A 22960-nucleotide genomic window follows, 5' to 3' on the forward strand; every position below is an offset into this window, starting at 1 on the left:
ACACACACACACACACACACACACACACACACACACACACACACACATTCAGTTGGGTATAGAAATCCATCTTACCCACCAGGAAAGTAAGAGGGGGAAGGGACCAAGAAAAAGTAGGGAGAGGGGTGGTGATAGGAGGAAGGGTAGATTAAGGGAGGCAGTGGTAAGAAGCAGAAGACCAAGGTGAAAAAAAGATTGTGAAAGATACAGAGAAGGATGGAGGGAAATAAATAGTTCACAGTTATAACTGAATGTTAATGGGATAAACTCACCCACAAAATGAAAGTGAATAGCAAAATGAAGAGATTAGAAATCAGAATCCAACAATTTGTTATTTACAAAAAACATACTTGAAACAGAAAGACACATAGAGTTAAAATAAGGATCTGGAGCAGAATCAGCTCGTGTGAAAAAGGCAGAGGTAGCAATCATGATCTCAGACTAAGGAAAAGCAAAAATAGACCTACCTAAAAGGGAAAATCAGTTAAGCTACATTTTGCTAAACTTGTCTGTACTTCATTCTGAATTTTTGTTTCTTCTGCAATTAAAAAAAAAATTGTTTCAGTGGCCCTTTTTTGTTTTTTTTGGTACTAGTATTGTTAAAGTTCCTTTCCCCAAGTACTCCCAACCCTCACCACTACTAAAAGAACAAAGAGAAAGTTAAAAATGCCTGTAACAAATAACCAGATTCAAGGCAAACTAATCCTCACGAAGGCCATGTCCAAAAATGTGTGTAACTTGGTGTACATTTAGAACATTACTTTTGTTGGAAAGTAGATAACATGCTTCACCATATATCCTGAGGAAATAGGCATTGATTAGAGTTCTTAAGTCTTCAGTTATTAAGTCTTTCAGAATTGTTTTTCTTATAATGTTGTTCTCCTTGTATAGTTTGTTCTGCTGGTTCTACTAAATTCTGTATCACTTAATGCAGCTTAGGATTTTCTGATATCTATTCCCATTTCTTACAATATAATAATATTCTATTACATCTATATATCATCATCTTTTCAGCCATTTTCTAAGGGGTGATCTAAGGCACCCTCTTAGAAATTTACTTCTTTCCTTTTTTTCCCCTTTTAAATCTCCCTTCAGGATCAGGAAGTTTGTTTTGCTTGCAACTATCCCCTTCCTGGTTTTATCCTTTCTCTTAACAAGACTCTATAAACTTATCCCCACTTGTGTCCTACTTAAATTTGATATAGTTCTGCACCAAACATTGCATGTTTTCAACTCTCCTTTGTCCATGTCAGAGAAAAGGAGGTTCACAAAGTGCTTGCTCTCTTCACACCTTATTCCATGTTTGTGTATTCTTTTCTCATGAACCCCAGTTAGGATAAATGGCAAGTTCCCCCTCCTTATTCCTCCATTATACACTAATGTATTCTTCCTTGTACTTTCCTTTTTCTTTCCCTTCTTCAAACCATAAGAAACTATTCACCTCTAGGATCTAAGTTTTTCTTATTCAGCTTCCTTCATACTCTTTGAAAACATTAAGATTTTGAAGAGAAATTTTTTTCTCCTTCCCATCTCCCTCTCCCATTACAGTGTTAGCACTGTATCACCATGTAACTCCTTTCGGTTGCTCAAATAAAGTTAACCTTTCTAGCTTTCTCTGCACTCTTGTGTTTGTATTTTGAAGTTCCAACTCAGCTGTGGTCATTTCATCAGAGATGCTTGCAAGCCTTCTATTCTGTTACAGGGCCATTTTCTTTCCCATGGGTTTGTGCTGATCTTTGCATAGTAATTGTTCAGTTGTTTCAGTCATGTCTGACCCTTCATGACCCCATTTGGGATTTTCTTGGCAAAGATACTGAAGTGGTTTGCCACTTCTTTCTCCAGGTCCTTTTACAGATGAGGAAATGGAGGCAAACAGGGTTAAGTGATTTTCCAAGGGTCATACAGCTTTCACGGGTCTGAGGCTGCATTTGAACTCAGGTCTTCCTGACTCTAGGTCAGGTGTACAATATAAGTTATTCTTGTTTGGAAGCCTTTTTCTGTTGCCTTTACAGATGTTGTATTCTAAGATCGCTTTATAGAAGAAGCTTCCAGATCTTGTGTGATCGTGGCTATGATCCTTTGGAACTTTAGCTGCTTCTTTCTGGATGCTTACAGTATTTTTTCTTTGACATGGGAGCTTGGGATTTTGGCAATGACATTCTAAGAATTTTTTCTTTGGGGATTTCTTCTAGCAGGTTACTAGTGAATTTTTTCTGTTTTCATTTTGTTTTCTGTTTCTAATAGCTCTGTGCAGTTTTTATTTATGATTTCTTGAAATATAGTTCAGGCCTTTTTTTGAATCATGGTTTACAGGGAATCCAACAATTTTAAAATTATTTTTTCTCGACCTGTTTTCCAGGTAATTTTGGGGGGAATACGAAAGTGGTATGGGCTCCTTTTCCTATTTAGGCTAGAAGTGGAGCTGCCATTCATAGGACTGATCTTATTGCTGATTGGCATAGATCATAAATCGCCAGTAACAACAGCAACAATAACAAGCATTTATATAATGCTTTAAGATTTACAAAGTACTTCAAAAATATTATCTCATTTGATCCTCATAACTCTGTGAAGTAGGTGCTATTATTGGTCCCATTTTATGGATAAAGAAACTGAGACAGAGAGGTGAAGTGACTTGTCCATGGTCATATAACCAGGATGTGTCTGAGGCCAGATTTGAATTCAGGTCTTCTTAACTTGTGGTTCAATTCCACATTCCCTACTTGCCTCCCTCAAGATAGTGTGAACTCACTGGTATGAGCCTACTGTACTAGGCTGCCCTGGAAATTTTACTGGGGCTTTGGTAAAGAATAACTTCAGTCATGATGGTGGTGGCAGCTAGTTATTTTCAAGTTATGATTTCCTCTCCTCTTCTGCTGTAAACACAGTATTATGTTCCTTCAGTTATTTTACTTTAGTCTTTTTCTTTAAGGTGGCCTTGTTCTCACTGGTTCTTTTCCTCTTATCCTTATCTCTTCTTCTCATTTGTTACCCCATTTCCTTTAGGATTTTGTTTATTAGTCCTGCTTTTATCTGGTTGTGTATTTCTTCCCCCCTTTTTTCTTTTCAGTCAAGTAGATTCCCCTTTCTTTTCCTCCCCTTTGACCAGTCCCTTTTCATTGTTATTGTTCAGTCCTTTGGTCATACCTGACTCTTTATGACCCCATGGACCATAGCACACCAGGCCCTTCTCTTCTCCACTCTCTCTCAAAGTCTGTCCAAATTCATGTTTGTTTTTTCCATGACATTATCTATGTCATCTTCGGCTGTCCCTTTCTCTTTTTGCCTTCAGTCTTTCCCAGCATCAAGGTCCTTTCCAGTTAGTTTCATCTTCTCATTATGTGGCCAAGGTATTTAATTAAATGTTTCAAGTTCAGTATTTGACCTTCCAGTGAATAGCCTCAATTAATTTCTTTTAAGTATTGACTGATTTAATCTCTCCAAGGGACTCTCAAAAATGTTCTCCAGAACCACAACTTAAAAGTGTTGACTCTGCAGTGCTCAGCTTTCCTCATAGTCCAAATCTCACAGCCATACATCAGTACTGGAAAAACCATAGCTTTGACTATGTGGACCTTAGTTGACAAGGTGATGTTTCTGCTTTTTGGTGTGCTTCTCGATTTGCCATAGCTTCCTTCCAAGGAGCAAGTGTCTTAATTTCATTGCTGCAGTTACCATCTACAGTGATCTTTGAGCCCAAGAATATAAAATCTAACACTGCTTCCATTTCTTCTCCCTCTACTTGCCAGTCCTTTTCATTAGTTTTTAAAATTTTTTGTGCCCCTTTCCAATAAGGATTTCTTATGCTCTTCATTTTTTATCTTCTCTTTCTGTTTACTCTAGATCCTCATTCTCTGATCTATGACCCCTGTAATCATTTGGTCTCTCCATTTTCTCTCGTTTCTTCATACAGTCAAAGTTTCCAAGATATCCATCTCAGGCTTTCTCCTATTGCCTTGTAGGGCTTACCCTCTGGATTTCCTTTTTCCATTGTACTCTCATTGTACCTCACTCTCAGAACAATGCCAGTTATTGTAGATGTTAGAGAAGACACTTCTCCATGGCAGGGCTTGTCTGCTATCACTGATCTCTACCCTCTCTTGTTGCCTTTTCCCCTACATTTGCCTAAGAAGCTCCCTGTGTCCATCCATGCTCTTTTTTTGGCACTCCTTCAGGTGCCAGGTGCCCACAGAGTTTCCAACTTCCCCTTCCCCTCCCACAACAAGTAGACTTTTCAAGCACTAAATCCCCCAGGCTTCATGCAGTATAAGGTCTTCATCTCTCTTCACCATTCATTTGTGAAACCCCCTCCCACCTCCACAGTAAGTACTCTTTGCCCCCCACTTCAGTCTTTCTCCCCTGCTCAACCACTTCAGGTGCTTCTCTTTCTGAGACCACAGAGGTCACCTTCACCTCCCTCTTTGCTAGATTAGATCTTGACTTGACTTTGAACTTCTCACTGTTCTCTATCCATTGTTTTCTCCCTGCCTTTCATGCATCCTCCCATGTTCTATTGTATTCCCACAAAAGAAGCATTCACCTATAGGCAGGGTGTTACTAGGTTCTATCCATAATGTGCCTTATCTGCCTCTTCACTGTTATTTCTACCAAATTTCCACCTTCACATCTGAGGCACCCCCCTCTACCTCCACACACACATTGAGGAATAACTCTTACTGATCTATTCACTCCTCCTGCATATGGTATTTGTGAAGCAACTCATCTCTTCATTTCTGATTTTCTTTCTAAAAGTGTTTCAAACTCTTCTTTGTTATTGAACATCCATCTTTTGTCCACTATAGTTAAACTCAGATTTACATTATAGGGTACTCTGGGCTGTATCCTTAGTTTCAGTGCTCTTTAGAACACCTATTCCATTCCTCCTCCTTTTTCCAGTGGGTGTGGAATAGTCTTGTATTATTTGAATGTCATTTCCTTGTATTTGAAGGTCTTTTTCCTGATGGCTAGCAGAACTGAATTCAGTTTCTGAATTGAATTGTTAAATTAACCATTCTATATCTTGGACTTTGCAGCATTTTTTTTTCCCCCTTCTGAAAATGATCTGTGAATTCTTTCAATTGGAATTTCATCCATCTACATTGAGAAGTTCTGGACAGTTCCCTTCTGTTTTTTTGCTTCATTATGGTGCTAACTTTTTTTGTCCTGCAGTGTTCTTCTGGGAGAACTATGGTCCCTAGGTTGTCTCTACACATTGTATTTTCAAGATTAGTAGGTTTTGCTTGCATAGTGGTCATATTTTTATTACTGTTAATGTCTTTTGCTTTTTCCCCTTCTAGAATGTCCTTCCGTTCCGTGTGTTTGAATTCCCAATTTGTTCTCTCTTTTGCTTCTCTGGTGAGGTTTGCCATTGCAGATTTAAGTTTTTCCATTCTGCTTATTATTTTTATTGTTCAAGGTATACATTCTGCTCTCATAATTCTCTTTTCTCTTTTAAACCATTCAGGAACAGTGTGTTTTGGTTGCATGTTCTCAAATTTTACAGGGTCCTCGATCTCCTCAACTATTGAATTATTTTCCTTTATTTTGCAGTATTTATTCATAGATGCCCAAATTCATTTACTAGATCTGAGGTTGTATTTCCTTATATTGTTACTCTTCTTCCTGTTGATTTTTTTGTGTAAGTTGAAAGTATTTGAAATTTCTTCTTCCCTGAAATCTTTGGTACTTTGAGTATTTTTTTTCCACCTTATTTTCTTTTATCACTTACTCCCTGACTTCCTTCCCTCTGATTATGGTATCAATGTCTTCCCACATGGGGCAATTCACAGTACACCAGCCTACATCTCTTCCCTTCTGCAAAAATATTGCCCCTATTGAATGAGGGGAATGGATTGTTGGATCTCTGAGTAGCTTTCCAGCTCTAATCTAGTGATTTATATGTGGTTTTCTGTCAGGAGTATCCTGTAGCTTTTTTGTCACAAGTGGCAATACTTTTGTTTGGATATAATCTTTGGGTAGCCATAAATGGCCCCAGCTGGGTTCTGTGCTCTTTCCTTCAGGCTTGGTGGAGTGCTGCAAAACTTCCCACACGCACACTGCCCTATCCTGGTGGCCTGTCCCACTCCCTCAGTTCTCTGGTTTGACACCAGCAGTTCAGAGCCTGTTTTTCTCCAGCACCTGAAGTTCATTGCTTTGCAGCACTGGTGCATCTGGGTTGCAGCCCTTGGAAGGCTTTTGCCTACTGAAGCCAGAGCAGACTTAGATCTAGGATCTTCATGGCACTGGAAAGAGGGTTAGAGGCACTGGGGTGTAGAAATGGGATTTGAGGTAAGCCTGTGTTGGGTTCTTGGGTCTGCTAGTGTAGCCTTGTTGGTAGTGTGGAAAGTTGGGAAGGATTATAGAATGAGCTCAGGGTCAGTGAGCTTTAGTTCCAGGGTTTTTTCTTTTAATCTTCTTTTGGATTCTGGGTGTCCTAAACTATGGAAATAGCTGAAGTTGCTTAATCTTTGGTGTATAATTTTTGTTTTGGAGAAGTTTGAGAGTTTGTGGATATCAAAGAAAATGCTTAGTTTACCATCTTCTTGTTCATGTGACCCTGAAGTCTGGCAGCTTGTTATTCTTGTATAAATTGTATTCTTGAATAAATGTCTTTTTCCCTCTCTGTTCCCATTGTAATTCACTCCTCCTCTGCCTGCCTTCTGTTTGGCTTATTTGGCTGGCTGTTTCTATGTTCTTCACCTTTATTTCCCCAATTGTTAACAGGGATTGGATTAGATCAAGATTCTTAACCTGAGTTCTGTGAATTTATCTTTTTAATATTTTGATATTACCATATTTCACTATAATTGATTTCCTTTGCAGTCCTTTGTATTTTATTTCATGTGTTTGAAAATATTATTCTGAGAAGGGATCAGTATGTTTCACCACACTGCCAAAGAGAACATGACAAAAAAAAGCTTAAGAACTTGTCTATTAGATGATCTCTTAAAGTTACTTTGAACTTGGATTCTGTGCTTTATGGTACTTGTCTGAATTTCTTTCCCTTTGTCCCTCGATTCCACATTGGTCATAAATTAAATATTTTAAAATGTTATATTTATTGATTGGTCCTGTCTTTGAGTATTATATATAGAATTCTGGATTCCACAGGATTCAAAGCCAGAAATCATTACGTTCATCTAGTCCAATGAATCTCATTTTAGAATTGAGGAAATTATGAACCAGAGAGAAGTAACTTACAGAAGGTCACATAAGTAATAAATAACATTACAGAAAACACTCAGAAGTTTTAGCTATTGGGTTTGGAGTCAGAAAACTCAGAAGGTTCAAATTCTGGTTCTGTTATTTATTACCTTTGTAAGTTTGCTCAGAGATCTGTAATTTCTTCAGATCTCATTTTCTTTGTGTATAGACTAAAGGATCTCTCAGTCCCTTTCCAGTTATAATCCAGTGACCTCTGTGTGGCCTTCTGTCTGAAGTATGCCACATCTTTTTTTTGGGGGGGGGGTCACAGCTGGCAATATTTCTGTTTGGATATAATCTGTAACTTGATTAGAAAAAATATATTAGCAATGAGGAAGGGAACCAAGAAGTTGTCATTGAAATATCTCAGTCAAGTTTTTCTAGTAATTTCTACAAGTGTGCCTTCCCCATCCCAATGGATTATGTTTTTGTTGAGACTGAAAATCATGTTAGAACTTAATCCAGGTATCTGTTGCAATAGGGTATTTATTCAGATTATCCATAATTGCTTTCTAAGTTTTTTTCCTTTTTCTGTTTGGCAACTCTAGGCATAATACTGTTTTTTTCCCACCCAAACCCCCCATTTATATCTGTCTCTCCTTTCCGAATGGCTGTTAGACCATTTTGCTGTTTGATCATACTTGTCCTTTTCCTTCTGATTTAAATGTGGCAACATATTTGTAACTAACAGGTGCCACAGTAATGAGATGCGTACCAACTTTGATATGAGCTGCCACTCAAGCAAAGTTTTTGAATGATTATGGCAACTAATGTAGTACCATTTTATTTGGGATGGCATGGAAAATGAAATGAGACATGTTTTGTGAAAATATGCCACTAAATTGACTGACATGTTATATGTTTTATATTATGTATTCCTGGGGAGAAAATCTCAAATAGCAATTTTGCTTAATACAGGCTTATAAAATCCTATCTTTTCTGCTACAATAACACAAAAGTATAAGCAAGTTAAGAGGAATTTTTTTTTTTTACATTTGCAGATGGTTTGTTCAATCAGTATATCAGTCAACAGGAATATAAGCCACGATGGAGTCAGATCATCCCCAAAAGCACCAAAGGTGAGTCAGACATTTCAGAATTTAAATGCTTTTGTTTAGTGCAACTTTCTCTGCAGCTTTGCTACACTAGAGTTTCCTAGAACATAAATAGTAACAGTAGGATTTTAACTGTATGGGGCAAAAAAGGTACTAGTCTTCCTCCACCTTGTGCTTAGCCAAGTATGTTATCTTTTTTTATGCTAGTAAAGGATTTATTTAAAGTCTTTTTTGTTGCGTTGTTGTACCAGTGTATATACTCATTTATCCCATAATTAAAACAAAAGCTTCCTACAGACTACTAGACCATAGGAGTAGCATAAACAAATGAAATTCATAGACAGTACAAAAAAAAATTTATTAAGTTTTTTTTTCCAGTCACTTCTATGCCAATCCTGTACCAAAGATAGAAAAACTAACCAATTGAAATTTTACTTTCATTATCTTTTCTTGGCTTTTTCAGTGTAGTGAGATGAAGAATCCTTAAAAACTGGTCAGTAGAAAAGAGAAAGAAAAGTGAATCTCTTGTGGATGATCAACCTCGAATAGAAGTCTTGTCTGACTTTTTTCAATCACCTATCTTATTTCTTAGGAATTATAAACTGACATGTCATCCTTCTGCCTACTACCTCTTGTGATATAGATGAGAAACACATATAGTCACTAAAAAGCTGAAACTGGGGACTCTTACTTGTCAAATAATATATTTAAATTTTTGTATGAGCTGAAAATAGAACCCTAATCTTTTGGCTTCTTAGTCAAAGACTAATCTCTTGACTCATTGAAATAGACATTATGTCTTCATCTATATAAGATTGCATTTATTGAGGTTAGATCTAAAATACATGCAGTGAGTAGTACTATTTGTCCTTCTCTTGAAGAAATATTTGTCCTTTTAAAATGTTTCATCTTGTTTTTATTATTGCCTTTTTTGTTCATTATATTTTTATTGATAAGTCTTCTTTCTACCTCACATTGATTTTATCTATCTTTTTCTCCTCTGATAACTCAGCGAGTCATATATTTTTTCACCTCTTTTCTGGGACCAAACTTGGTCAATATAATTATGGTGTTCCTTTTTTTTCTTTTCCTTTTCCTTGATATTGTTTTCATATTATATTGTTTTCCTGATGCTACTTGTTATACTCTGTATCAATTCATCTAAAGTTTTCTGTGTTTCTCTGAATTCTCTTTGTTTATTGTTTCTTATAATCCAGTAACATTCTAATGTATTCATGGATCACAATTTATTAAACCATTCCCCAGTTAATGGGCTGCCTTTTGTTTTTATGTCACATTCTTTTCCAATTATGTTCTTCTCCCTTCATCTATCCAGTGATATCCTCATGGAGAAGTATTTCAGTCAATATGTTTGAACCTTCCCAGTAAGCTTAGTGGTGAGCATAAAAATCACAGTGGAACAAAGTTCATTATTTTACATCTTACTATTTAGATAATTAAGTGTGTCATGAATTTATGACTTCATTGCTTAGCCCAGATTACAGTTTCTCCATGATTTAGTAGATTGTTTTCATATGAAGTTTTAGTGATTGAAGGAAAAATTACCTGGAACAAACACACATTCAGTCATGGAACCTATTTATCTTAGCTTTTGGTAGGATCTGCTAAAGTATCCTTTCTGTTAGCTTTGGCTTTGAGAACCCAAGGGCGTTTTCACGCCATAATGAGGCAATTGTCAGTGACTTTATTTGAAGACTAATCAAATCAAGTATAGTTCTTAAATTGATGGTGAAATGGAATGAATGGTGAATTTTTTTTGCCACCAAAGTAAGTATTGTTGATGGAAAATTTAAAGCACTTATCTTTATAACATCTTGGCTCTAATAGTTAACTGTACTGTGTTCTGAAAATTTAAAAACCTGCTAATTTTCCCATATTCCCCTAAAAAATCCGTAAAACCCTATTATAGACAGTTCATAATGACAATGATTCATAATTATAATCATGTTGTTATATTTTTTCCTTTTATTTAGACTGGAGAATTTGACCCAAGTTTTGGAGGACTGCATATATATCTGAAGTATTGTAGAAATTAATCTTAAATAGAAAATGGCCTACAGTGACAATAATGCCTTGAAAATAGACAGACAGGGAATCTTAAGACAACAGCAACCTTATGTTGATTTGTTTGTTCACTGTTCTTATTTGGAGTGTTTCTAAGGAAACAGTGTAGGCAAATTTCTATAAGGCATTGTTTGTGCCTACCTGTAAAAAGTATCCTTTTGTTCTTTTAAAATCAAGTGAAAGGATTTTCACATTGTTGATTTTATTTATCATCCTAGGTGATGGAGAAGATAGCAGACCGGGAATGAGAGGTGGACATCAAATGGTTATTGATGTTCAGACAGGTAAGCATTATTTTTGGATAGAAGAATTTTATTAAAAGTCAGTTAACTTCACTGTATTAATTTCATTCAAGCATGACCATGCTTTTCACCAAGATGCATAGGTACTGTGGACAATACCTAATTGAGAACTAAAGAAAAAACTTTTAAAACGACTGGAATGGCTAAAAAATAAGTGTTGGCACGTGGCTTAAAGGAAATTTACTATGTGGTATTTTATCTTGTTTCTACTTTTTTGTTGGATTTTCATGAAAATTTGTTGTAGAGGAGTGTTATATGTTTTCAATGTGATTATGTGGCTTTTAACCCAGTGAGATGGAAATTATTAGAATAAAGGCGTTGGATCAAGGGATATTAATAAATATGTGAGACTGATATAAATTTGGTGGCCCATGTTTATTTGCAAGCATATTTCATGCTATCAGTATTTTGGTATTGAAGAGCCTTGTATTGAGGATGTATACTTATATTTTTTCAACCTATTTTAATGAAAATAGATTGGGGTCTATAATATTTTAATGGTTCAAAACCAAAATGCAGTTTGATATTACCATCTAGAAAAGAAAATAACACCATACACTTAGGATGACAGTATTTTGTTATTTGAATTTTGAAAAATCTCATCTTGCTACACAGATGGCTAGTATTTACATTCAAGTAATATTTTGCTTTTTGCGTGTAATATATATACTAAGTTCAGTTATTCAACTAATCTTTCTCATAACTTTTCAAGAAAAAAATAACTTTCTGCCAACTCAATTAGGAAAAGAATAGCTAGCACTTATATAGTCCTTTAATATTTTCAAAGCTATCTCATTTTGTCCCTAACCAACCCTGGAGTGGTGTGGGGAGGTAAGTACTATTATTATCCACATTTTACAGATGAGCAAACTGAAGCAGATAGCAGTTATGTGACTTGCCCAGGACCACACAGCTAGTCAATGTCTAATGCTCCATTTGAACACAGGTCTTTTGGTTCCAGGTATAGTGTTCTATTCCTTGTACCGCCTAGCATATTATCATGTAGAATATTTGAATTTGGAATCTTCATTCATTTCTAATTTTTTAAAGAAACTGATACTCAACATGAAATTTTTACTTTAGAATTAAGGTACAAATTTTTGAATCATATTTATTTTATATCACGTGTTGTGTTTAATCTCTGGGATGCCATAAATATGACTGAGGACCTATATGTACACCTAGATAACACAGACACGCCACTGATGCTTCTGGTAGCTTCCCCTAATAGCCAGGTGCATGTGCAGCAAAGGTAAGAGGAAAGAACCCCCAGAACCCCACATCACCATACCTAGACTGCTTCACCATCACTGTGAGCATTATTTGGCCATTGTTCTTCAACCATCTTACATGTGCTTCTAATATTGGCCATTTTGAAAGGCAAATCAATATAGGCAGCTAGGTGGTACAATGCATAGACTGCTGGCCTGGGTTGGAATAAGGAAGACTTGAAGGATGAGCTTTGTGGCCCAACTAAAATTCCATCTTTGACTGGAAGCCTTTCTCAACCCTTCTTAAATCTAGTGCCTTCCTTCTGTTAATTATTTCTTATTTTTCTGGTATGTAGCTTTGTATATATTTGTGTGTTGTCCTCCCTCTAGATTGTGAATTCCTTGAGGGTAGGAACTATCTTTTACCTCTTTTTATTACTCAGCACTTAGCATAATGCCTGGCAAATAGCAGATAGTTAATAAATGTGGATTGATTGATTAACTTGAAGCCAGGAGGTGGAGATAAAGAGAGAAATCATTCCAGTCATAGGAAAATGCCTGAGCTGAGGTATGGAAGGTCTTGTTTATGGAACATCCAAGAGGAGAGCGTCACTGGATCAAAGAGTATGTGTCCAGGAGGAAAATATAAGAAGACTGGAAGGGGTTGGAGGGCTGGGTTTTGAATGCCATACAAAAGATGTTATACTTGATCCTAGAGATGATAGGGAACCACTGGAGTTTATTGAATATATAAGGGTACGTGGTTGGACCTATGCTTTAGGAAAGTAACTTTGGGGCTGGATGAAGGATGGATTGGAGTGAGGCAGGAGTTGAGGCTGGTAAACCCACCAGCAGTCATTTGTAGTAGTCTGAGTGAGATATTGAGGCCCTGTACCAGGGTGGTTGGTGGCAGTATCCAGAAGAGACAAGGGGTTGTAATCCAGAGATATTGCAAAGCTGAAATTGACAGGCCATGACGATAGATTGTATATAGGGGAGTGACAGATAGTAAGGAGTCGAAGTTGATAGAGTATGAGCCTGGGGGTCTGGGAAGATGGTGTTGCCATTGACAATAATAGGGAAGTTAAGGAGGGGGAGGTTCTAGAGGGAAAGATAATGAGTTCAGTTTTTGGACATGTTGAGTTTGAGATATCTGAAAGACAGTTGGAAGTCTGAAACTGGAGGTCAGCAGAAAGATTGGAACAGGATGGGTAGATGATCAGCATAGAGATGATAATTAAATCCATAGGACTGATGAGATCACCGAGGAATATAGTATAAAGATAGAAGAGAAGAGGTCTGGCACAGACATATAGGACACCTATGGTGTTAGAGGGTGTGACCTAGCAAAGGAGACTGAGGAGTATCAGTCAGACACATAGGAAGTGACTCAAGAGAGAGAAAACCTAGAGAGAAGAATATCAAGGAGGAGAGAGTGATCAACAATGTCACAGGCTCAAGAGAGGTCAAGAAGGTTGAGGACAGAAAAAAAGCCATTGGATTTGCTAACTAAGCCATCATTGGTAATTTGAAGAGTGAAGATTCAGTGGAATGATAAGGTCAGAAGCCAGATTGTAAGGGGTCAAGAAGACATATTCATATTCACTCTACATTAGGTATATTTATTTTGCAATGATTGCCACCCCCTGGATGGGAAACTGTTGATCTATAATGTAAAACATTTTATCGTAAATTCATTACAGAGGTACTAAGCAAAGTGTTCTATGAGGTCTGAAGAAGATTATTTACAACCCCAGGGCCCGGGGTGGGCCGCATAGGGGCGGCACATAGAGATGGTTGGAGAGAGGACATTGAATTGGACTTTAAAGGGTGGTTAGGTATACAACAAGCAAAGGGAAAGGGAGGTCATTCGTGACATAGGGAACAGTATCAAGAAAGAGACAGACAGAAGACAAAAATTTGTCTTAGAATATATAAAGTAGAGTATAATAAACCTAGAAAGGTGAAGGGATGCCTGATTGTGGGGCACTCTGAATACCAGGCAAAAATGTTAAAATATTATTTAGTAATATGGAGCCACTAAAGTTTTTTGAGCAGATAGATGATAGGGTCAGATTTATGCTTAATGAAGATTAATCTATCAGTGACACTAAGGTGATATGGAGTCGAGACCTGTTCTGTTGCAGTATTTTAGGTGGGTGGTAATGAAATGCAGTTCTAGGGTGGGGCTGTTGATGAGCATAAAAGTAGAGATGGGTGTGAAATATTATGGAGTTGATGTCAATCCTTGGGAATTGGCGACAGATTACATATGAAATGGGAGAGAGAAGGAAGAGTTAAAGTTAGCACCAAAGTTGGAAACTTGGGAAACTAGATGAATGGTTGTGCTACTTAATAGAAATAATGTAGTCAAAAGGAGCCAATTCTGAGGAAAGGATAATAAACTATATTTTGTGCAGGTTGAATTTGAAGATCTGGTGGTGGGATCATCCACTTGGAGTTGTCCTGTAGACAACTGAGGTAGAAACTTGGAGTTTAGAAGAGTGGTCAGGGAAGCAGACACAGATGTGGAAGTCAAGCACATTAGAATCAGGAACTTTTTGGGAAGGAGGAAGATGTTTGTATTCCTTTCTTCTGGCTTCTGACTTCCATATAGTACAAGCTTAGTCTTTAGTTATTTGTTCTGGAACTGTAATTCCTTCGGTATAATGAAGTTGAGAGTTTGTCTATGCCAGACCCTTAATATACATGCATTTTGTCAAATTAAATTAAATTGAATTAACAGGGCCAATTTGCCCAAGATTTAGGCTGAAATTTGGAATTCTGGTCTTTTAAAATGCATGGTGTCTAATTCCTGGTGTCTGCTGACACTTGATTGTGCTATGGGACTTTCATAATCTGTTTCTGGGAAGGGAAAGGCTGAATTTGAGGCCTTCACAAAATCTTGAGCCAAGTGGTTGTTTGACCTTTACTAGTTTAGAAGCTGACAGAATTGGGAAGTTTCTTATCTACAAACTTCCATCATTTCCTTTTACCTTTTATCATCTTATTCTGTTCAATGTTATGCTCTTCTCTGACTGCTATAGGCCCACTCTTAGAAGATACTTTGGGCCTACCTTCTTTTTGAGCCCAGATGTTTGTTGCCCACCCTCCCAGATAACATTTGTATTTTAACCAAGTAACAGGTGAATTTCAAGCACCTTGGACATTCCCCCTTTGTACATTGCTGGTGGCTGTGTCTTTTCCCTGGCTTAGCATAGGAAATTGCTCAAGTTCAAATCCCTATTCTGAAGTGGTAATTTCTTTTTCCACTTGCACATGACCCTAAAATATACTTCAATACCCTCATTTTTTTCTTTTCTTCCATTTCAGATCCTTTATTGGGACAGCTGATTTGGTTAGTAGGATTTGTATGGTTTGAATAGGAAGGAAGAGACTATTTGTTGTATTAGAATGTCATACATGATCATTGTATTGTGTCCAGACAATTAGGAGTGTAATATTGTTAAACTAACTTAAAATGTTGGGGGATAGTAGAATTAGCGATATGGATCCATAATTCAGTGAGATAACACTGACTGTATGAATTACTCTTTGAAGATAAAGAAGCCTTAGTCTTGTGTTGGCCACAGATAAACTTTGTCATTGGGAGGGTTTAAAGTTGGCAAGTGAAACCCCTGACATGGTTATTAGAGGGATGACATGAGGATTTTTGGGTTGGCATGCTAGCCAAATTCCTTTATCCCTTTCATGGGGTTTAAAGGCAGCTATTTAAAAAGGAATGCTGTTATGAGTCCTCTAATTTGTATTGCAGTTTAAGGGTTTTTTTGGGTGTGGGATTCAGGAAGAAATGACAAGGCCATTTAATTCTAGTTCATATCTAGACAGCTACAATCTCTCATTTTGAGTAAGTATCGGAATCTGTGGCGCTGGTCTTTATCTTTTTAGCATTCTAGCCTAAAGCTTCACTGTTTCTGGCTATCCACTGAAAACCAGATGGACACTGGTGTGTTTGCTTTTAGCAAAGGCTGTGTACATTGAGTTATTGTCTATTTTTTGGTGGTAGGTGAGGGAATGAGGTAGAGCTCTGAGAACACTTTGAGGCTGTACTCAGACTTGACTATAGGCCTTGATGAATAGATTATATTAATAGATATTTTTTTAATAGGTTGATTTTTTTTTCTTTTTGGAGTGAGTTCATTTTTATGCTGTCATGTTCTTTGATCTTTAAACCTTGTAATGGTCTTTAGCTTTCCTTTTCACTTTTACATCAGATACATGCTTGGAAGACTCCTGTGGTTATTTTTGCTTCTGAATTGGTTTGGGTCTTGAATTAAGTAATGTTTTATAGCTTTTTGTTATTTTGAGGACAGCATCTGGTGCTTCCTCTATTTAATTTGGCTTAAGATCAGAACCAGAAGGATTTCTGCTATTTTTTTTCCCTCTAAAAGTCCTCCTATTACTGGCCTGGAAAGGATTTTAAAAGGAGCATTTATCTTGTTAAAACTTGATTTTTATACATATATGCCAAATCCCTGTACTGTTCAACCATTTTGTCTTAACATCAGGTTCATCTTGGATCTATCTAGTAGAGCATATAAATCCTCATTATAATGTAATCTCACCTTTATTACAGTATAAACAGCCTGGTGCAGTAGAAAGAGTACTAGACTTGGAAGTAGACCTAGCTACGTTCAAACCTGTTTCTGACACTTATAAGCTACCTTTGCCAGGTGGTTTTTTTTCTTTGTTGATAAATTACTATGATTTATCAACAATCACTTCCATATGCTTTTGAGTTTAAAATTTTTCTCCCCCTTCCTCCCCACCACCTTTCCCAAGATGGCACACAATCTGATATAGGCTGTGTGTGTGTGTGTATGTATGTACACATTCTTATTAAACATATTTTCAGATTAGTGATGTTGTAAGTAAAAATTAGAACCAATAGGAGGAACCCCCAGAAAGAGGAAACAAAATTCAACAGAAGAGAAAAAAAAATAGCAAATAGTCTGCTTTGATCTGCATTCAAGTTCCATAGTTCTTTCTTTGGGTGTGGATAGCATTTTTCATCATGCGGCCTTTGGAGATGTCTTAGGTCCTTGCATTGTTGAAAAGGGCCAAGTCCATCAATATTAGCTATCACACAACGTGGCTGTCACTGTCACAACGTTCTCCTGGTTCTGTTCACTTCACTCAGCATCAGACCATACCAGGCTTTCCAGGTTTTTCCGAAGTCAGCCTGTTCATCATTTCTTACAGCACAATAGTATTCCATCACATTCATATACCACAACTTGTTCAACCATTCCCCAATTGATGGGCATCCTCTCAATTTCCAATTCTTTGCCACCACAAAAAGAGCTGCTCTGAATATTTTTGTACATGTAGGTCCTTTTCCCGTTTGTGTGATCTCTTTGGGATATAGCCCTAGAAGTGCTATTGCTGGGTCAGAGGGTATGCACATTTTTGTAGCCCTTTGGGCATAGTTCCAGATTGCTCTCCAAAATGCTTGGATCTTCACAACTCCACCAACAATGCATTAGTGTTCCAATTTTCCCACATCTTCTCCAACATTTATCATTTCCCTGTTTTGTCATTGATAGGTGTGATGTGGTACCTCTTAGTTGTTTTGATTTGCAATTCTCTAATCAATAGTGATTTAGAGCATTTTTTCATATGACTATAGATGGCTTTAATTTCTTCATCTGAGAACTGTCTGTCCATATCCTTTGACCATTTATCAATTGGGGAATGGCTTGTATTCTTATAAATTTGACTTAATTCTCTGTGTATTTTAGAAATGAGGTCCTTATCAGAGAGACTAGTTGTAAAAATTCTTTCCCTATTTTCTACCTTCCTTCTAATCTTAGTTGCATTGGCTTTGTGTAAAAACTTTTCAATTTAATGTAATCAAAGTTATCCATTTTGCTTTTTGTAATGTTCTGTATCTCCTGTTTGGTCGTGAATTCTTCTGTTCTCCATAGATCTGATAGGTAAACTATTCCTTGCTCTCCCAGTTTATAGTATCAGCCTTTATATCTAAATCACGAACGTATTTTGACTTTATTTTGGTATATGGTATGAGGTTTTCGGCTAGGCCTAGTTTCTGCCATATTCTTTTCCAGTTTTCCCAACAGTTTTTTCCAAAGAGTAGGTTCTTATCCCAGAAACTGGGGTCTTTGGGTTTATCAAATAATAGATTACTGTAGTCATTGACCACTGTGTCTTGCATATTTAACCTGTTCCACTGATCCACTACTCTCTTTCTTAGCCAGTACCAAGCAGTTTTGATGATTGTTGCTTTATAATACAATTTAAGATCTGGAATGGCTAGGCCACCTTCCCCTGCATTTCTTTCCATTAGTTCCCTTGATATTCTGTACCTTTTGTTCTTCCAAATGAATCTTGTTATTATTTTTTCTAACTATAAAATAATTTTTTGGTAGCTTGATTGGTATGGTACTGAATAAGTAAATTAGCTTAGGTAGAATTGTCATTTTTATTATATTAGCTCAGCCTACCCATGAGCAACTGATGTTTTTCCAATTATTTAGATCTGATTTTATTTGTGTGAAAAGTGTTTTGTAATTGTGTTGATATAGTTCCTGGGTTTGTTGCAGGAGGTAGACTCCTAAATATTTTATGATGTCTACAGTAAGTTTAAATGGAATTTCTCTTTCTGTCTCGTGCTGTTGGGCTTTGTTGGTAATATATAGAAATGCCAATGGTTTATGTGGGTTTATTTTATAGCCTGCAACTTTGCTAAAGTTGTTTTAATATTATTTCAAGTAGTTTTTTACTTGATTCTCTAGGATTCTCTAAGTATATCATCATGTCATCTGCAAAGAGTGATAGCTTTGTTTCTTCTTTGCCTATTCTAATACCGTCAATTTCTTTTTCTTTTATTGCTAAAGCTAACGTTTCCAGTATGATATTGAACAACAGTGGTGATAATGGACATCCTTGTTTCACCTCTGATCTTATTGGAAATGCTTCTAGCTTGTCCCCGTTACATATAGTGCTTGCTGAAGGTTTTAGGTAGATGCTGTTTATTATTTTAAGGAAGACTCCATTTGTACCTGTGCTCTCTAGTGTTTTTAATAGGAATGGGTGTTATATTTTGTCAAAAGCTTTTTCTGCATCTGTTGAGATGATCATGTGGTTTCTGATAGTTTTGGTGTTGATATGATCAATTATGCTGATAGTTTTCCTAATATTGAACCACTCCTGCATTCCTGGTATAAATCCTACCTGGTCATAGTATATTATTTTTGTGATAAGTTGCTGTAATCTATTTGCTAATATTTTATTTAAAATTTTATTTATTTATAATAAATCCTTAATATAATGCAATCTCACTTTTATTACAGTATAAGCAGCCTGGTACGGTAGAAAGAGTACTAGACTTGGAAGTAGACCTAGCTGTGTTCAAACCTAGCTGTGTTCAAGCGTGTAAACTTCTGTGCCATGTTGCCCTTAAGATAGTGTTAGAGGGGAAAGTGCTCAAGAAAAATTTACAAGTATGTTTTCAGATTATTTCACCTGAAATGTTCAACTTATTTTTAGGATAGTCTCATGAATTACTTAGGACTTAGGAAATTTTATTAACTGTTTCTAAACTGGGAAGATTAAAAATTAAAGAACTTTAGTCGCTTGATCAAGGGGATGTTGAAATTCTAAAGCTGGGACTTTTATCTTCTGGCAGAATAGTTTGTCAAATGAGTTTTAGGTTTCTCAGGCTGATTGCTCCCCAGGTAGAATCAAGCCTAGTGACTTTTTTTTAAGCGTTTATCATTTGTATTCTTACTTTCCAAAACAAAATATTAAAGGTGCTTATAGAGCTTTATAGATATATAAAAAGGGCCTCAGAGGCCACCTCACCACCCCTTTCATTTTACAGAGATGGGACTGAATCCAGTGACGCTTAGTGACTTGTTCAAAGTGACACAGTAGTGGCCCCCAGGGTGGGATTTGAACCCAGGTCTGGGCAGTTCTGGAGATAGCCCAAAATTCCACTTTTACATGTATTTTATATCCTGAATGGGTATTTGCTATTACCTTCCTCTTTTTTGGATTCTGACAAAAGCTGTTATTATTAAAGCATTAAAGAAGCAAGAAGTATATGCTTTGTTGAGCAAATGAGCAAAGCCTTGAGAACCAAGAATTGCCAGTGTTATAGTGAATATAAGAGAGACTGTTCTGCTTTTACTAAGATGAGATTGTAAACAACCTTGTTAGCTAAAAGTGAATTCTTAAATGGACAACCATTTTTCTTCAGTTTGTTTTTTCTTAGAATTATAACTTTACTACTTTTTCATTTTTTGAGTAGAAATTTGAATTTAGTGTAACTTTTAGAAAGGAAGGAAAGCCAGAAGAAAAAAATTTTTTTTAGTAAAGTCTATTTTTAAAAAATCCAAGAAAAGTAGAGATGTTTGCATAACAGTACTTTACTGTTTTTGTGTTTTGCTCAGTGGATTTTGCAACACTCAGCAATAATGTTTGTTCCTTTCAGTGTTACATACTAAGTTAAATCACAGGTGCAAAGTGCCAGCTCAAACTTTTGGAAATTTAGAGTAAGTTGATATCAATTTATTTGAAATTATTCAAAATTATAAATAATTGTTGCTTACCAGTTGTTCCCACATGTCCTCTCATGTGTTTTCGCTGGTTACATTATTAAGCAATACTTCAGTTTTAGTTATTTTAACATACAGTGGTAGTTTCAGATTAATACAATTCCAGGAATAGAGGATCTGTAAAGAAGAGCTCACTCTTGCATGAATTTTCCTTTTGGAAGTTTTTAAAGATTTCTTTTGAGGTTTGATTGGAATAAACTATTCAAGGGGAATCCAAACCTATATAGGATAATTGGGAAATAATGTGTTATTCTGTTTAGCTTTGTATGTCTGTCAGATGTGTTTATTATAATCCTTACACCTTGTCCCTTTACTCTTAGATCATTTGTGTCTGGTGATATGTAGGGTGAGTAGGAAGGAGGAAAATGCAGTGTTCAGACTGTTGTTGTGGGGAAGAATAATTTCTTTTACATATCAAAGGTATGTTGTTGACTATTTAAGTGTCCGCTGTACCATGTAGTTCTTTGTGTGATTTCCATTGAAATTTAGAATGTACAGTTTGAAGCTTTTTCTTCCATTTTCATGGAGAATGAATGAAGTGTTCTGGCACAATCCTAGTATTACAAAAGAGGTGGAGAGGGATTTTTAAAATTCACCTTGGAAACTGAACAAGTTAGCTATTCTTTAGCAGTTAAGGGAAGGTGGTGTTCACTGTCTTACTGATGCAATCATGTATGGGTTTACTGGAGTTATCTTATGGAACCTTTTAAAAGAAAAAGGGTTTAGAGGGAATATGGGAGTTAGGTTTCTAAATTACAGATGTCTTTGTATCTATGCATTTCTGTAGTTCCATGTAGCATAAGAAATACTTGAAGCATGCATTTGCCCCTTTCATCTGATTACTCAGAATTAAGGAATTTCTGGGCAGCAGACTTAATCATTTAAAGACCTATTCTGTAAACTTAAGTGGTTCTTAGTTACCTGCAGAATGATATATAAAATCTTCTGTTTCTTTTTCAAGTGCCTTATAAACTGACTCCCTCCTACCTTTCCAGGCGTATTATATACCTTTTCCCCCTTCTTCTTACACTTTGATGCAGGAACACTGACCTCCTTGCCCTCATACAAGACACTCCCTTTCTTGACTGGCTGTTTTCACTGACTGTCCCTCCCTTAGGCCTGTAATTCACTCTTGCATCTCTGTGCCCTTGCTTTCCCTGACTTCCAGCCTCAGCTAAAATCCCACCTTCTTCTGGAAGGTTTCCTGGTGCCCCCATCTTGTCTATATATAATTGTTTTCATATCATTTTCCCCATTAGTTATGAGCTCTTTGAGGACAGGGACTGTTTTAACCTTTCTTTGTCTCCCTACAGCTTAGCATAGTACTGGCAGGGTCTGGCACACAGTAGATGCTTAATAAATGTTTATTGACTTGACCTGAAACAGATAAAAATAAAATAATTCCTGTCTTCAAATTAGTTACTTTCTATTGGGGATGGGGTTCAGGACAACATGTACACACACACACACACACACAGAAGAGGACTTCCGTTTCCAAGGTGGTGGAATAAAGAGTGAGTCGCTCTCACTTTTCCCATATTGACCTCTGAAAGCCGAGAAAATATCACCCCAGGAAAACACCTGGAACAGCTGAGCCAGCAGAAGGACGAGGCACAGCAGTCTTGTAGCTTAGGCAGCTTGGGGGATTAATGGGAAAGGCCCCTTTTGCTCTGGGGGAGAGAGAGCAGTACAGGATGGGAGGCATCCCAGCAAGCCCCATCTCAGTATGCCAGGAGGGGATCTTGAGACACAGGGTGGTGGAGCAGGCAAGCGCCAACACCAGGACCCCTGAGTGCTTCAGTACAGGCAAGGGAACTGGTAGACATCAGCTCAGAAAACTACCATATGAGACGGCATTCTCCTGGGAAGCACAGCTCCAGGAGTCAAAGTGCCAGGCTGACAGACATCCTCCAGCAGTGGAACATCCTTGTGCAAGGTCCAGGTGAGCAGAAGCCAAAGAAAGGAGTGTAAGGCTAGGTAAGCAGGAGTTCCTGAGGGGCCAGACTTTCCACCCACACCCCAAGAGCTCCAATATTGCTCACCCCAGACCAGCACCAGATAAACAGCCAAAACCCTACAGCCTCCAGCTGCCAGCACCTGAGGCCCCAGCACACAAAGCCAGTGACCGGGTCCCGAGCTCCCAGTTTAAGAAGCTTGGGTAAGTTGCTCCTGTGCTGCAGCAGGAGAGCTCAGCTTTAAAAAAAAAAAAAAAAAGTCAAGGAATAGGCAAACACCATGAACAAAAAGCAGAAATTGACAGTGACCTTAGATTTTTATCATGGGGACAGGGAAGATCAAGGCATAAATTCAGAAGAAGACAACATTGTTAACATATCCACACCCGAAACCTCAAAGGGAAATATGAACTGTTCTCAAGCCCAAAAAACCTTCTTGGAAGAGCTCAAGAAGGATTTTAAAAGTCAAATAAGAGAGGTAGAAGAAAAATTGGGAAAAGGAATGAGAGAAATGCAAGAGAGAGTCAATAGCTTGGAAAAGGAAGGACA

At 37.1% G+C, this 22960-nt stretch overlaps 1 protein-coding gene across 2 annotated transcripts in view; it reads left to right on the forward strand.

Annotated features, from left to right (window-relative positions):
- The window catches only part of MKLN1 (muskelin 1), a 227549-nt gene that overhangs the window by 98066 nt on the left and 106523 nt on the right, over positions 1-22960 (forward strand). For both annotated transcript variants that reach the window (XM_027842258.1, XM_027842259.1), the window contains 2 exons: positions 8205-8282; positions 10562-10627. In XM_027842258.1, coding sequence (XP_027698059.1) covers positions 8205-8282; positions 10562-10627 — 144 coding nt within the window. The remainder of the gene's footprint in view (positions 1-8204; positions 8283-10561; positions 10628-22960) is intronic.

This window comes from Vombatus ursinus, unplaced genomic scaffold (genome assembly GCF_900497805.2).
Source record: "Vombatus ursinus unplaced genomic scaffold, bare-nosed wombat genome assembly UNPS02014870.1, whole genome shotgun sequence".
Taxonomy (NCBI): domain Eukaryota; kingdom Metazoa; phylum Chordata; class Mammalia; order Diprotodontia; family Vombatidae; genus Vombatus; species Vombatus ursinus.